The following is a 15,439-nucleotide window of genomic DNA, read 5'->3' as shown; positions in this document are numbered from 1 at the left end:
CTGTGTGCATGGGGGAAGTGGGTGGGGTGAGAGAGAAACAAAGGTAGGTTTGCTATTTTAGGAAAATAAAGGCCCAGATACACGGTCAGGCTAAAGTATCGTCGTTCTTTGGGAAGTAAGGAGCTTAGTATGAATTCTGAGTGTAGGCTAGGCATCGTCTACTATGGCTTCAGCTGCTAGCCAGGACCGTCCGTGGTTTATTCACGTGCGAGTGTGACGAATGTAAACCTGTGGCAGGGGTGAGGAAAAGACAGCCAAGACCTCCATGCAGCCTCCTGCTTGATCGCGCAGTTCTGGCTAACGGCCTGCTCCCGGCGCTTGTTAGCTGTTAAGTGGCGACTGTCTCGTGGCCTGCTCCATCGTGATGTATACACCGACACTTTCTGTCACTCCTTGTGGACGTCGTCTGCCTGCCAGACAATCTGGAGAGTTTCACCAGCAAGCGGCGGGCCGCTGCAGTGCTGTGGCGGACTACGTTGTCGTAGCCAGGCCCGGACTATACAAACTTTTGTTACTCCGCCAGGCGGAGTGATTGATGACAAACGTAAGACCCGCTTCAAGTGGCGCTCTGTGCGATCTGGTGGCGTACAGGAAGTCAGAAATCATTCCTGATAGCAAGATTTTCCAAGCAGTCCCATTCTGGCTTGATATTGGATCGAAATATTTGTGTATTTGGAGGGCAGAGAAGAACACGTCAGAATTGTAAATGGGATTTTGATGGGACTTGAGGTTTGTGGCGCTGTGTCGATACAGTAATATGTCCTAATATTAATTATTTTGTGGTGGACAGAGGTAACTGCATCGACTTTTCTCCCGGCAAATTTTGTCCCAAGTGATATTTATTCAAAATGTCCAAGTTGTGGTTGGACCAGTTTTTTTGAATTTGTAAATATAGTTTTGAATTGATCCAGTTTTTATTTGACATATCGGATAATTTGTACTCGATCTTTAAAGGCTTCATACGACGTAGAATCTTGGTTTGAAGAGTGTGTGTGTGGAGAGAGACTTTATATTATAAAAGACTTACATATATATAACAAGTGGCCTGATATTATTAACATGGGAACCTTGAACCATAAAGGTAGAAAAGAAGCTAAAATTAAATACATTTTCTTGGGTCAGTTTTTTGTGAGGTCGGCTCCCATCTCATCTCCCTTACAGCATTATCTCCCACCACCAAACGCTCTTTGAAGTCAGGTACCCCATTCCGACAGCTGTGTCTGGTATCCAGCTGTCGCCCCTCTGGGCTGGACATCAGTCTTGTAGCCCCTTGGTAACCCTCCTCCCCTAAACATCACTAAGATGTGTACTGTGTCTTCCTGTGATTATAGTCGTCCCTCTTGTTTTGACGTGTTCGTTTTGTTTTTCAGTTTCTCGGTTAAATAACAACGGTTTTGAGTTGTAAATAGTAATGTTGTTGTTTTTTATCGTTGTATTTGTGTGTGTGTGTGTAGGATTCCCGTTATTTTTCTGGACTGCCGTAGCCCGATGTTGAATGCCCTTTGCTTTGCAACCATTGCTTTCATGCACACATGCAAACATTTGGGTGCCAGAAGGTTGGCACACTACAATACAGTGAGCCGAGACTGCGAGCCTCGCCCGTAACGATTGATTACACTCCCAGCTCAGCCTCGTTGTGGGCCAGACTAAACTTCCGCTTTCCACAGAGCGGCGGTGCTGTTGCTTGTGGTGACCATCTTGTCCCCGCCCCGCCATTGCGATGGTCTCCCTTGGCACCAGCACACCGCGACCTCCATCAGCTGCCATTCTTACTGGGGACAAGGTCGCCGTCGCACTTCCGGGATTTATATATATATATTTTTAGCTCCTCCTCGTAGCCAGTCCCACAGTGTCACCGATATTGTTAAACAACAACAACTAAATTGTCGTCTCTATGATCTTTTCTCTTTGTTCCCCTAACATTCTTCATGTGGATCCAAGCAGTGCTGTAAACTACGTAGTTCTGTGGGTTGTTCGGTAATTTGGGGGTGGGTGGGAGTGGGGATTTTGTTGAAACCTTGTGATTGCGGGGTGAGGACAGAGGACGTTGAAGACGTCGCAGCTGGCGGGAGTCTGGTGTGATTCACACGCAGTCGTCGATCTGTCTGACGACGGCTTTGTGCGCGGAGCTGACGAGTAAGGACCGGCTAGTGTCGGCGACTAATCGCCGTCTGTCCGTAAGAATCTCGCGAGTACGGCACGAGATGAGGTCAAGGTTCGCGTTCTACACGATCCCCTTATTTTACTTGTTTTAGCACTTTTGCATTCTTAATTTAATTGGGCAGAATCGAGGATCGTTTCTTATCATCGACGCTTGTAGAGTCGCATCAAATGAAATGACACATCTGAGATAAAGCAAAAATCTGGTCAAACCGCGTTTGTTGGAAATGGTATCTGCGTATCTTTCATGGCGGCGTTCGAGGCGAGGAGTTGTTCAGTGCCAGAATAGAGGTAGGGTCTTAGTCGCGAAGATTTGTGCTTCACTGGTCGTCATCATCGAAGTGAACACCTAATCGGCCAAACCCTTTCTTCCGTGACCAGGTCAGACGGTCTTCTCGTCTGCTAGTGAAGATTGCCACGTCCATGGTGTCCCTTGCCATAGTAGGACACAGGAGTACGACAGTCGTGATTGAGGACTTTGACATAGTAGCGATCTTATAGACAGACATGATGGTGGTCTTCGGTACAGTGGCGATCCTGTAGATTGACATGATGATGTGGTTCTCTTGAGGCTGCTGGCACGTGCACTTGGCGGCATACATCAAAGACAGTTTAATAGCTGACTCGGGAATCTAGACAAGGTTTCCTCTGACATACTACTGTCGGTTTGAGCCTAATGCAAGGCTGGAAGTCATGACAAGGGAGGAAGAATTTTATTAACAGTAATAAAAACATATGTATATAGTTTCACACGCGTATCATTGTGTGCGAGAAATGGTATGGATGAAGGGGTGGCGGGGAGTCAAGACGAGACTGATCACATGTCTGGAACTTTTTAAAACCCAGCAGCAGAAGTGTGAAAGAGGACTATAGGGAAATGAAGACCGGCTACGTATATAAATTTTGTGGCTCACTTATTTTTGAAGGCTGTGTTCATAGAGAAGTCTCTTCTATATGCTAGACTGCATGAGTGGTGCAATAAAATGTCATGGTATGATGACTCAGTCGCGGACTTGGTCTTTAGAAATCGCCGATTGGACAGCTCGTGTAGAACGATTGGGATGCAGGAAGCTTCTGTGTACCCAGAGGAAGGTTCCCCTGAATAATCTGGTCAGAAAACATTTTTTTTCGAGAAAGTCGGTTTCATTACGGAATCAGAGCAGTTCTTGCAATATTTCTCTTACCTTTCATTTCCTCTTACTGCACCTACTCCCAGGCCAGTCTTCAATGCATTAAATTTGCATGATCCCATGGCCGTGAATAGCGCGAGTCTTGGGGGAGGCACGCCTAATGAATTCATAATTCTTTTTTGAAAAATCGTCTTAGCTGTTGTTATCGCGAAACGGAGACTTACTATCTGACAGCTGGAGTCTGTAAACGAACCACAGCCAGGCGGCCAGATGAGCAGCATTGTGATTCCAGACTCTTGCAGCTGTGCCGATAAAAAGACTTGACCTCGGGTCACGGTGGATAAACAGAGAACTAAGGACTCCGCGAAGCCCGCCTCGGCGTTCTGGTTTTCTCCTTGTCGTGATGGTGATTTGTCAGGCTGCGTCTGGCCAGCTGGACGGCCCTAACGAAGAGGTCGGTGTTTACTTTTGACTTGACAGAAGCGAGCCCGAGCGCTGGTGCTGTCCAGCCGGGGATAGGGCCAGAGAGACCTTGTTGATCAACGGTGAAGAGCAGCGTTAGCATCCGACGCCTGCCCCATCCGTCTCCAAGAGAGATATAGAGAGAGAGAACCCTGGGAAGATCTCGAGCTTTTTAGAGTGTTGTATCAGTTCTTGAGAATATGCTGCGTCATGCATCTTTGATATGACTGGAGTTTATGTGTGTATTGTGGAGTGAAAAAAGAGTAGGTTGCAATTTAGTAACACCAACAACATTCTTGAATTGTTTGTTTTTGTTTTTTGTGTGTTTGTTTGTTTTTTTACTGTCTTTCTCTCCCTGAAATTTAGTGCATTGATTAGAAAAAAGAATAAAGCCGTGGCTAAACTTTATTACATTGTGTTTTGTACCGGCGGTCTGATGAAAGGAGCCGAAACCTTTGGTTGGGAAGTGAGGTTTCCGCGGAGACTGGCACGTGCATGCGGTCCCTGATCTGACCGTTGGTAGTGGCCTGTGATCGTCGAGGCGTCGTTTAAAGTTGTGGTCAGTGTGAATGTAACAGTTAGGCCAGGAAGGCTGCGCGTGGGTTTGGGGAGAAATTAAAACGAAGGATGAAAGGAGCGCCGTCGTCGCAGTACGTATCCCCAGCAGCAGGAGATCATGATGGAGGCTGACATGGATAGCACAGCCTCTCTCTCCCTCTCTCGCTGTCTTAGGAGAGAGAGAGGGTGGTAAAAACTGTGTTTAGTGATGGGGGAAGTCGCTGGGACCGTGACATGCACACAGGTAGCTTTATGCGAGCGCTCCATACTAAATGCACTGTACCGGATTTTAACCGGTGCTTGCAAGAAAGTGTGAAAGGCCAGGGACAAGGAAGGCAACAGCATGGCCGAGATTTCGCCTGGACCGACAAGCGCGGATTACTCCACGGTTACACGCCTACATGGGACAGCACTCTTTGGCGACCAAACCACGTCTGTCTTATTTCTTCCTGGACTTTCTTACCCACCCACCCCTCTCTCTCTCCCTCCCGTACTCCAAGTCTGCTTATCGCTTTTTCCGACTTTCGACATATCCGTCTTTTTTTTTTTTTTTTTTTAAATCTTCCACTCCTCACTATATTCCCGGGTGAGAATATTTATCTCAGCTTTTTCACAGTCCACAGCTCTCACTATTTTTCTTCCAGACTCTACGCATGTTTGTCTTTCTATTTTTTCAGCGTGGCTGCATATTGAACTCTGATAGTCTACAGTTGTGTTTCTGTCTACATTTCTATGTCTCACGGTGGAGGTGACGGGCCTGAAGTGGCGCGACTTGGTGTTTTCTCGGCGCCTCCGGCCCGTTGTTGCGTCTGTAAAGGGTGGCCGACCTTTTGAATGGTGAGCCAGGGTACAGACAGACTTATTGCTGGTCTGCTCCTCTACCACCGCGCGGGTCTTGGTTCTGTTTCCTAGGAGAGGGGGACGTTGTCCATTATTCTGTTTTTGATTCATTACGCATTTTCTGTCTACACACCACAGTAACTCTGGGGAGCCGCCCCCCTACCCCAGGAGAGGGGCTAGGTTACTGGGGCTAGCGCTACTGCCAGACGCACAGACATTCCTGTCCGAACTGTTGGCGATTTGTCACATTTTTCTCTTCTGTCATGCGATTCTGCATTGTCTTGCTGGCTGCTTGACAATGTAATAACTGTAGTGACTCTTTCATGTAGTTATTCAGTATTCTGGGGGTATGCAAGACTGTGCGGCACGGCGTGTCCGCGGTGTTGCTGCATGCACTGCATTCTGTCTCGGGTTCCGCAATTCGCGGGTCGCGCCGCTGGCAACAAAGACGTTTTGGTGACCCGCACAGCCACGTTGACAAACGCTTCATCCCTTAGATTATTTTTATCCCTGCCTCTAGTGCCTTTGAAACTGTCGAGAGGACAAGCATGGGGCTCTGACGTCACAGGTGGGGAAAAGCCTCGTGAAGACATGGATGTTTTTTTTAATGACCTACAACTTGTTGCGCCTGCTTCACACGCAAGGCGTGCTGAGGGTTGTAAGTGTGCGCATGTATTTATGTTGCATTCTTATGTAGTTATGCATGTATAAATGCACGCACTCGATAAAAACCAGAACGTGGCACACTTTACTTTCTGTCTTGTGGTCGTTAAACTTTGCACACAAAAAAGAAAAAAGAGGCATGCATACGGATGAAGGGGGCGAGGAAGTAAAAGGTAGCTTAGCTTTTGTTGGAGGGCGGCAGGGGGGAAGGTCTTGATATGGCAAGAGATGATCAGACGACACGAGAAATGCATTGTGTATGACAACGTGCTCAATATGATGTAGAAAACGACCATGATCACGTCCATCAGTGTTTTTGGACCGAGACATAATGCATCTCGAGCTTTGCCCGGTGTCTGGAGGTTTGTTTTTGTCTTTACTTACAGGGATTATTTCTCTCACCCTTTCACTCAAACTTTATTTTTTAATCTTTGCTCTGTGTACGTACACGCATGCTCACGCGCACCAAGAGCCAGGTTTGTGGCCTGTAACCTGGAAGACGTGGGAGACCAGCAGTGGGTCGCTGGTGCCAGCCGTGACGGTGCGTCAGAAGTTGAGGACGCAGCGCCGACACGCCGGATCGCGACGCCAGCCGTCGCCGTGTTTGCCGTTCACAGCCTTCACTGGGCCTGCCTGACGTGCCCCACTCACCGCCCGGACAACCTTTGTCCCACAGGCCCAGCCAGCCAGCCGGCCGGACAATGGAGCCAACATTGGAAAAGTGGTCAGCTCGCGGGGACATGGTGGTGATGCTGCTGGACAATCATCGCTTGATGCTTGATTGACTGGACAAGTAGGACGACTGGTTGAATTTTGAAAGAACCTTCAAGGCCGGATCAGTTTCTACACCTTAGGAAGGTGTCCAAAGGCAAGCCAAGTACCTCTAAGGTACACCAGGCATCGCCCGCACCAACCCCCGATGTTGTGGCAATCGTTGGTGCGCGTGCTTTGTCGGTTTGCTGGGCCGGCGTGGGGACAACCTCCCCTGGCGTTCTCGCCTTTGATGTCGCGATGCTGCGTTTACTGCTGCGCGGCGGGAAGTTCGTTCCTTGGCACCGCGCGGCACTAGGCAGGGCACGTCGTGCTGCTGTAGCCGCATCCTGTCTCCATGCGCGCATCCTCGCCGCCTGCTGCACGCTATGGCATGTTGGACAACTCCAGCGCCCAGTCTCCGGCATTGTCGCGCCACCAAGCGTTCAGTTGCTACTTGGTTGCTAGGTGGCGTCGCTGCGTTCTTCAGTCAGTGTTTCTGTTTCGGCTGTAACTGTGGAGTTCTCTCCTCTCCCCCAAACCACGACTACCACTGCCTGTTCTTTGTTCTTTTGTCTTAAACCCTGTTGTCATTAAGACTAACGCCATTTCATCTCTAGGTTAGTCTTTCACGTGATTCTTTTAACCGTGCGGGCATCTAGTTAGCATGTACACACAATACAACTTTATTAATCCACAAAGGCAATTACAGGTAGTGCTCATTTCCTTTGTCTTGAAGGCATTTAAGACAAGGAAAAGTTCATCACACCAGCTATAAAATGTTTATTAGTATACAAAAGTGACAGCCAGACAGTATGTGTGTGTGGTCCATCTGTGGTTGTCTTATGCAGCTGTATACGACAGTTTCAGGCTAGAAGGCGGACAGCGTAATACAATGGAATAGCGGCTGTTCCACCATGTTGCCCTACTTCACTAACGCGTGCTGGAACGGGTGAAGTGCAGCTGGTGGAGAGAGGGAGGGGGAGAGAAAATGGTGATGGTAGTGCTGTTGTTGATCATGTTACCGTTGCGATTGGTGTTGGCGGCCTAATCAGCGGCTTGGAGTCGGACGTCCCCCAACACTTAAGTCTCGGAAGGTCAGGAGGTGCAGAACGCTGGCGGGGCGTGAGCCGTCATAATGACAGTATCCTGTAATCAATACCCGTCATGTAGAGAACCCGAAACCCTGAAACACGTACACACGGATATATATATAGAGAGAGAGCCCTACCATCGCTCCTTCCACGCAAACGCACATATTTATGCTTTCTTTCTAGACTGTAGGGTGGAGAAGGGCAAACAACACACTGGCTGGATCTTAGCAGGGCGCTAGGGTCACATCATGACCGACTGTCACCGACTGTATTTTACTGTTGCTAGGATTATGTGTGTGTTGTGAGAGAGAAATTATTTATTATGTGTTTGTCTATTGCTAGTATAAGCACTACCTGGAATTGCATGGTACATCGCGAGACAGGTAATCCCGCTAATTAAGAGGAGTTATCCCCTCTTCACCACCCTCCCTTTCCCAGGCGGCAGCTGGTCATGCTCCGCGTGGCAGCGTGACGACTGCCTGTGCGTGCCAGGTGGTCGTCAACAAGTGTGGCGGGCAGGTGGCGTGCATCTGCTGAACAGGTAGATCAAACCCCGATAGCAGACATCCGAGTACGGTCGCAACGACCGCGACGGTAACACCTCTTCGGGGTGGCGGTCGGGGAAGTAGCGGATAGCCCAATGCATTCACAACCACGTTGGTCACACTGCTACACACACCACTCACACTTGTTGTCTGTCAGTTTATAGTGCATCTCAATATCCAAAGAGAACTGTTTGTTAATCTTTCAGCTTAAACATCGATAGACTGCCCCAGGGCCACGAGCTCATTATTGTCATTATTATTTATATTAGCATTTATATTATTTAGATGGACTGTACATGTTATTATTTGTTTTTTTTATTCTATCTTTATTATTGTTTTCATTCTATGTTTTTTATTATATGTTGATGTAATAAACTTCTCGATCTTCGCCCGTCCCCCATCACCTGGCTTTCTTCGCCCCGGTGATGTTGTGACTGTTGTTAGTAGAGTGTTAGAGACTATTGTTGCAGTGTTGTGAGTTTTTTCCTTGTTCGTTTTTCAGCGACTGTCTCGAGCACTTGAAGTCTTCAGCGCAGCTTCAGAAGCGACGGTCTCTCAGAGGAGATGTTCATTGAATGGGTTGGTAATCACCTCGTCTCTTGAATCATCTAGACAGTCATCTAGGCTGCTTAGTGCATGCCGAGCTTCGCTTTTATTTCATTTTAGCTCTGCGTATGCACCGCGCGGGACTTGCGTGACAATGGGATTAGCTTTTAATGAAGTCCCCAGATTACACAGAAAAAATGTTTTTATCAATGCTCTTTTTTATTTTCTCTTTTGTTGCGTTGCTTAGTTACATAAGAAGAAGAGATAGAAAAAAGGAACAGTTTTTTTTTTCAAAACTTATTTATGACTTTAAGAAAATACAGCACTGTAACGACATCACATTTGGGATGTTTTTGACATTTCAATATATTTTAAAATGAGTTTATTTGTCGTGTTAGGACATTTCATTGCTTTATGTGATGAAGTAAACCGAAGTAAAGGTAACACCATTGTTCTGCTCGGACCACAGATGCAGCTGCTAGCAGAGACCCTTCAAGCAGAGGAAGCCCAGCGGGTAGGTCGACAGGGTGCGAAGAGGTTCCCTACCAGCACCGGGTTGTGGCGTCAGCTGCTGCTGCTGCTGTGCCGGACGCTGAGTCCTGCAAGTGACGTGCTGGACTGCCTGCAGCAGGCGCTGACCAGAGTGGCCCCGAAGGTAAGTCGCCGCCAGAGGAAGTGAAACGTGGGGTGGTGGGTGTGACGGCCTTAGGGACGGAGGGTGGGTGGAAGGGGTGGGAGGGGTGGGAGGAGTGAGATAGCTGGTCGTACTTCACTGTGAAGCAGACAGTTTTCTACAGCCGGCGTTGTTGGTGGAGGATAGTGTTCAGGATAAACGGCATCATCTGCATAACAACGGTGCTTACAGGAATTTATGGAAATACATTGATGGCGTGTGCTGTCGGAATTTCTTATCGCCCGCGTCTTCGATTCTTTTCTCAACCTCTCTGTCCTGTAGCCACCTCCCTTTCCCCCTTCTTAACCCTTTCTGTCCTCTTACTTCCCTATGCTGATTAGCATACCGGTTTGTGTGTGTGTGTGCGTGCCTGCGTTTGTGTGTGCGCACGAATGAGATGGAATAGCCATACTTGGAAACGCACCAATATGCACGTGTCTGCATTTGCATTTCGGCGAGTAATCTCGGACAGTGGACCCAACAGCAACGAATAGGGGGTGAGCGGCCTGCCACGACCCCGGGGTTGACATAGGGCCACCGACGGTGTCATGCAGTGTTTATGCGCGAAACTCCGCACGTCACGACCCCAGGCTCCTGTAGTGCCGTGCCAGACGGCAAGGGGTCACTGTTATCACACAGACATGGCAGACGCGGTAAATACAACTATTACAGGCCTCCAGTTACAGTCGTATCGTGACCAACAACGGTACTATGCCGCGCTGTAAACCTCTTCGCTACCCGTTGCCAGTGAGCTCTTCTTAGACCGGCCTTGTGTTGTCGGAAAAGCCAACAGCCATTTGGGAGATTCATTGACGCCGAGCCTCGTAATCCACGAGAGCACGTAAAGCGTGACAGAAGGACATCGGAGTTCGAGATGGTCGATTCCTCCCGTACGCACATCTCCTCCCCCCCACACCATACCTTAGTCTCTCCCCAGCAGTCCTCCTGTCCCCAGCCTCCACTACACAGCCCCAGCCTGCTGTGCTCATGTGCCTGCCGCTCTCTCGCGCAGTGATGGTGAACAAGGACAGGTTCTTTCCGCAAGAACAAAGGGATGATGCTCGGGGTGCTAAGGAGGCTTAGCATGGGAGACCATCTTGTAACGTTAGGTCGGTGACGTCACCCTCCTGGCAAAAACAGGTCGTAACTGCAAGGAAGAGTTTTCTGTGCAGAAAAATTAGCACTGGCTATCTGGCTGTTTTGTTTTTTCCCCCTTGGTTTTGGATTTGGTTTGTTTTTGTTTTGTGTGTGTGTGTATGTGACTTGGGTTTTTTTTGTGTGTGACAGTTGCTCTTCATAAAGCTAGCAAGAAAGAGGACGGGGGTGGGTGGGTGGTCGTTCTTCGTTAATTCGGGTATCAAAATTATTTCAGTTCACTTTCCGCCATGAATTAATACAGTTATTTGAGCACACACATCAAATTATCTTTCCAATATGCGCGAAATAGGCTAGCATCCAATTTGTGTTGCCCAGTAATGCTCTGTTGTTTGCATCCTTAAGTGTTACATGATTTGGAAACAAAAGATTTGCGATCTTCGCTTGACAACGAGCTGGCCCGCTCGGTGCGCTCAGTACCGCTGTTTAACGGTCGAGACAAAGTGTCGGCGAAGCACAAGAATTGAATTGTGTGCGTAAAGCTGTCGTCACGCAGCGTTAACCCTCAGTGTCTTATGGACGTCGCCTCTGGAAAGTGGGCGCCGCTTGTGTGCCGGCCGTTTTAATGCGGCGAGATTTGCATAGTGAGGAGTGTTCACCGCGGTAGTAAATGTCAGAGTTTATGCTCGGTGTTCTGTCCGTAATAACGTGGCTTGAGGTGGCCTGGTGTATTCCTGCATCGTGTGAATTATGTGTGAGGAGGAATTTGGCATTGATACCTCATAAAAAATGGTTTGGGCGTTGATACGTCATGAAATGGCGGTGATACGTCACGAAATGGCGGTGATACGTCATGAACTGGTGGTGCGTTGTTACGTCATACCACTACCCCCTGCCTCTTCCCCTTCCGCTGCTGCTCCCCTCTGTCCTTGCAAGATCCAGCTGCAATGGTCGTGGCAGGAATATTTTCGAACCCTTAGTTTTGTGTACCTTTACCGGTTTTAAAATTGTCAACAGATTTGCCCTTCTGCCTTCGCTGTGCGTTTTTCTGCAGTTGTCTGTCGAGAGAAATCTCGGTGGAGTGTTGTCCTTGTTTTTGAATTTCATCGTCGTTTACCGTGCCGAGCCCTTGACTGACCTAGCCGACCAGGATGGTGCTAAAGGTTACTGGAACCATCATAGTGGGAGAGATCCTTGGGCTGCTGACGAGTTCGCTGTTGTTACCTGGCGGAGACAGGCGAGTGGCTGCTGTGGTCGCCTCCTGAGACTCAAGACCGACTGGAAAGTGGGTTGAGGGTCTGTCTCAATTGTACATTCTTGTTGCATCTAGTCTCAGGCTTGACACAGGTTAAGGGGCTGTCATTTGTCATTAATGGGAAGGGGCATAACTGTGGCATCGTAGTTGTTTTGTTACTCATGTACCCAGTAAAGTGTTGCGAATCTATGCAAACGCAAAGATATCAATTGAAACACAATCCCTTGATGTTGCAGATATGATTCTTTCTTTTCTATAACACGTTGAAAATTAATATTTTAGTCTCCCCTTCACTGTTGAAGTGCATGCTATTTAAAGCATCAATTTCCTCGATATCGTTTGTCAGACACGAAGAACGAGCAAATATTCCTGCTAAATGACCGAGGTACAGAACCCTCGGCAGAACCGCAGGTCAAGGGTCAAGGCGCAGGCGTGGCCTGTCCTGCTATTGTTTTGCTTGAAGACGTCAGGAGCAAACACGTGCTGAATGGCGCGGGTACTTCGTGCCAGTAGAAGTTTGCTCAGCCGCCGACATCTGCTGCATCAAAGGTGACCGCCCTCGTCGCGGCTTGTCTGCTGCATTGTCGTCGCGCTTTTCGTCCACTGCGGCCCGACATCAGCAGTTTCTTGATGCGCGTAATGCTGGCAAACACAGCCTGCTCGCAGTTAAAAGGCTGCAGTATACAGACTTACCTAATCCGCGGGGGGTCCACCAGTGTATAGAGGGACAGGGGCGAGGGATAGTGGCTTGTAGAACCCATTGCGATAACTTCTCGTGATCTGGACTGGGTGTGTTTGGTCTGTGATGGGGGCTTGCTGCAAGTTAGTAGTTGCCGCGGAGGTTTCCCGCAGGCGCTTCCAGCAGTAGACTAAACAGTGAGCTTGACGACTGCGTCGTCCGGACAACCTGCTGGTGGCCGGCAGGGAGAGCGGCCTCGTTACAGGTTCTGTAGTGTGTCAACTTTAGACATGAAAGGAAGCGAAGAGGGTAGTGTTAATAGTCGGGATGCACAAAGACTTTCGTGGGTCGCACAACGTGCCGACACTACGTGCCTCAAACGTCTTTTCGCGTCGAACGTGACGCTTAGTATGGACGATTGATTATGGCTGTAAGGCGTCGGCCTATGACACCTGCTTGGTTCTTGCTAAAAGCTGCCAAGTATCTAGAGGTACCTTTCTCGCTTATTTATCAAGCGGGAACTGTGTAGACTTTTGTCTTTTTTTTTTGTAGCGAGCAGAGTATGTGAACTTAACAGATTAGGGGCAAGGGATACATTGTAGAACTTTCTCATCGGAGGTTCTCTTTACTCAGTTTTTTGTGCTTTTTTTGTAACCTTTGTCACCTTAGTGAGTTGGAGCAGAATAGTAAAGACAAAGAGATGACAATCGAGGTTTCACAATACTGAATGCTGGAGTACTGTTTAAGGGGCTGCTCTCTCGCTGTGATTTAGTCCTAGTTGCTGGTTTGGTGTAAAACACTAATACTGCCATACCCTTCTCAGCCTCAACCATTCCTTATTTTGCCTCATTGTCAGAACACACAGAATGTTTTTCGAGAATGTTTAGAATGTACAGTGAAAAATTAGCAGAGATAATGAGCTTAGCGTTAACCATTCAGCTGATTGCGACTTAAAAATAATTTATTGACACTATTATAAATAAATTAAAACAACAATGAAAGAGCGCGTCTGTATAATATGCATTGGAAAATAAATGAATTATTATACTTCCTATGACAAAAATTAAAGTATCTGATGTCTGTAACATCAACAACTGATCCAGCAAAAAGCAAGCACCTTGTGCACACCCACCCGTTCCCAAGACAACATGGACACCGACCTCTAGCAACTTCTCACTTCATTAGCACAACAGTAGTGGCGTTGTGATGATGCCTGGCGGCTTGTTTGTATGGCTGGCCCCAGCTTGCCACCACCACCATTGCTAAGGTGGCAGTTGCTGTCGACGTACACGTTATGATACCCTGTGTGTCCGACCGCCACTTGCTGCCATGATTTATGACTAGCCGCCATATCGTTAAAGGAGTTATTAGTTTTCCTTCCGGGATTTCAATAAAGTCAACGCGGTGTGAGGCTGCAGAGCTGCACGGACCACTTGCACAATGTTTCGAAAACTTAAAAGTGCTTGAAAGAAGGAAATACACAAAAATACTTTAAATTGCTCGGCACGAGCGTTTTAATTTATATTTTGAAAACTTCTCTTCGTTTATTAAATTTTATAAAACCTATTGGAGCTGGTCGTAACTTCTTAAAACAGATTGAACAGTGTTGACCACGGTTGCAGAAATAAGCTCTGGGCGAAGGTGTTTACAAGTAAACAAGAGGCCCTAACGTGAAATGAAACGATGATGAATGGTTGCAGCGATTTGGATGTGAGTAAACAAGATGGCTAGAAATATTAAAGAGATCGGAATGACCACCAACAAAGCCAAGCTGAGGTTGGCGATGTTTCAAAAATAAATTGTAGTTGGCGAGGCTTTGAATGTTATCGTTTGACAGTCTTGTATTTTTATTTCAGGCTATATTTTAACACAAAGTATACTTAAATATATTAGCAAGGTAGTTTTTGCAAAAGAATTTGTCGTTTGTGGGGCGGTTAAGTCGTTTCATCGTACTCGTTGTTCAAGTAGCCCCCGTGCTGTAAAGGATCAGAGAGACCGAAAAGAACGAACGAAGACAAATATAAATGGTTGTACTACTTTCCGACACATTCTTTCGGAATCATCTTGTGTTGGCTGCGAGGTGTGGGTCCCGTTCCCTAGCGACCCACCTTTGTGTGGAGCTCAGTGTGGAAGCACATCCTGGACCAACATGGCGCTGGCCACAGACAGAGAGAGCAGCAAGTATTGTGAGATGTACCACTGTGCAAAGATTTCTCCACGAGAGGAAAGTCTGATGGTCGTTCAGCCGTTCATTCCTTTGGTCCTGCCTGCAAGTCTGACCTCCCACTGCTCCGCCCTTCCTCAGTCTTGTGTTCGCTGTTACTTGTTCTTTCTTCTGTTTAATTAAGAGATCCAAGCAGAGGTGGCTTTTTGCCCGGTATTTTTGGCTGATTATTTCTGTCCTCCCTTGCTGTCTCTCGTAACTGTAGAGTTAAATTATGACTGTTTTTAGAACGCCTTTCGTGGGATTTCTGTGCGTGTCGGTGCCTCGTTTCTTATCTTCCTGCTCTTTGTCTCAGATTTCGTTTGAGTCTTTCTTTCCTCTTTGTTATTCTTGTTAATTTTTCTTCTCTACTTCGGCAAAATAAATTGTAAAAAATCACTGTAGCGACATGAGAACTTTGGTTTTCTTTGTGTTTAACTAGGTCCGTGGTTTATGTATGATGTCGTTGATCATTTTTGTTGTGTGCGAGGCTGAAGCTACTGAGGTCTGTGTTTCGTGTGGTCGTTCTTTTGTCCTCGTGACATTGACGAGGTCTGTGTTTTATTTGACGACGGTAACGAGGCCCGTGTTCTGTTGGTTACTAGGGAGAAGGTCGGGGGTTAAACTTTTACGTGTGGTTTTATTTGTTTCACATCTTTTACCGTCTTGCGCAGGGATACACATGCGAACACCCAAGGTGCTGTGGAAAAAGGGATTGTGAGGAAAGCACAAGCCAGTTGTGGGTCCGTGTGGTGCTGCGATTCTTATCGATATATGGTGTTTTGC

General features: G+C 47.6%; 1 protein-coding gene across 3 annotated transcripts in view; it reads left to right on the top strand.

The window, feature by feature from the left end:
* The window catches only part of LOC112556153 (U3 small nucleolar RNA-associated protein 6 homolog), an 83,863-nt gene extending 74,493 nt beyond the window's left edge, over positions 1-9,370 (top strand). For all 3 annotated transcript variants that reach the window (XM_025224893.1, XM_025224903.1, XM_025224882.1), the window contains 2 exons: positions 8,705-8,781; positions 9,218-9,370. In XM_025224893.1, the coding sequence (XP_025080678.1) occupies positions 8,705-8,781; positions 9,218-9,230 (90 nt within the window). In that variant the 3' untranslated portion in view covers positions 9,231-9,370. The remainder of the gene's footprint in view (positions 1-8,704; positions 8,782-9,217) is intronic.
* The last annotated feature ends 6,069 nt before the right edge of the window (positions 9,371-15,439 follow it).

The sequence above is a fragment of the Pomacea canaliculata genome, linkage group LG1 (genome assembly GCF_003073045.1).
Source record: "Pomacea canaliculata isolate SZHN2017 linkage group LG1, ASM307304v1, whole genome shotgun sequence".
Taxonomy (NCBI): domain Eukaryota; kingdom Metazoa; phylum Mollusca; class Gastropoda; order Architaenioglossa; family Ampullariidae; genus Pomacea; species Pomacea canaliculata.
This window is presented reverse-complemented; position numbering and strand designations above follow the sequence as displayed.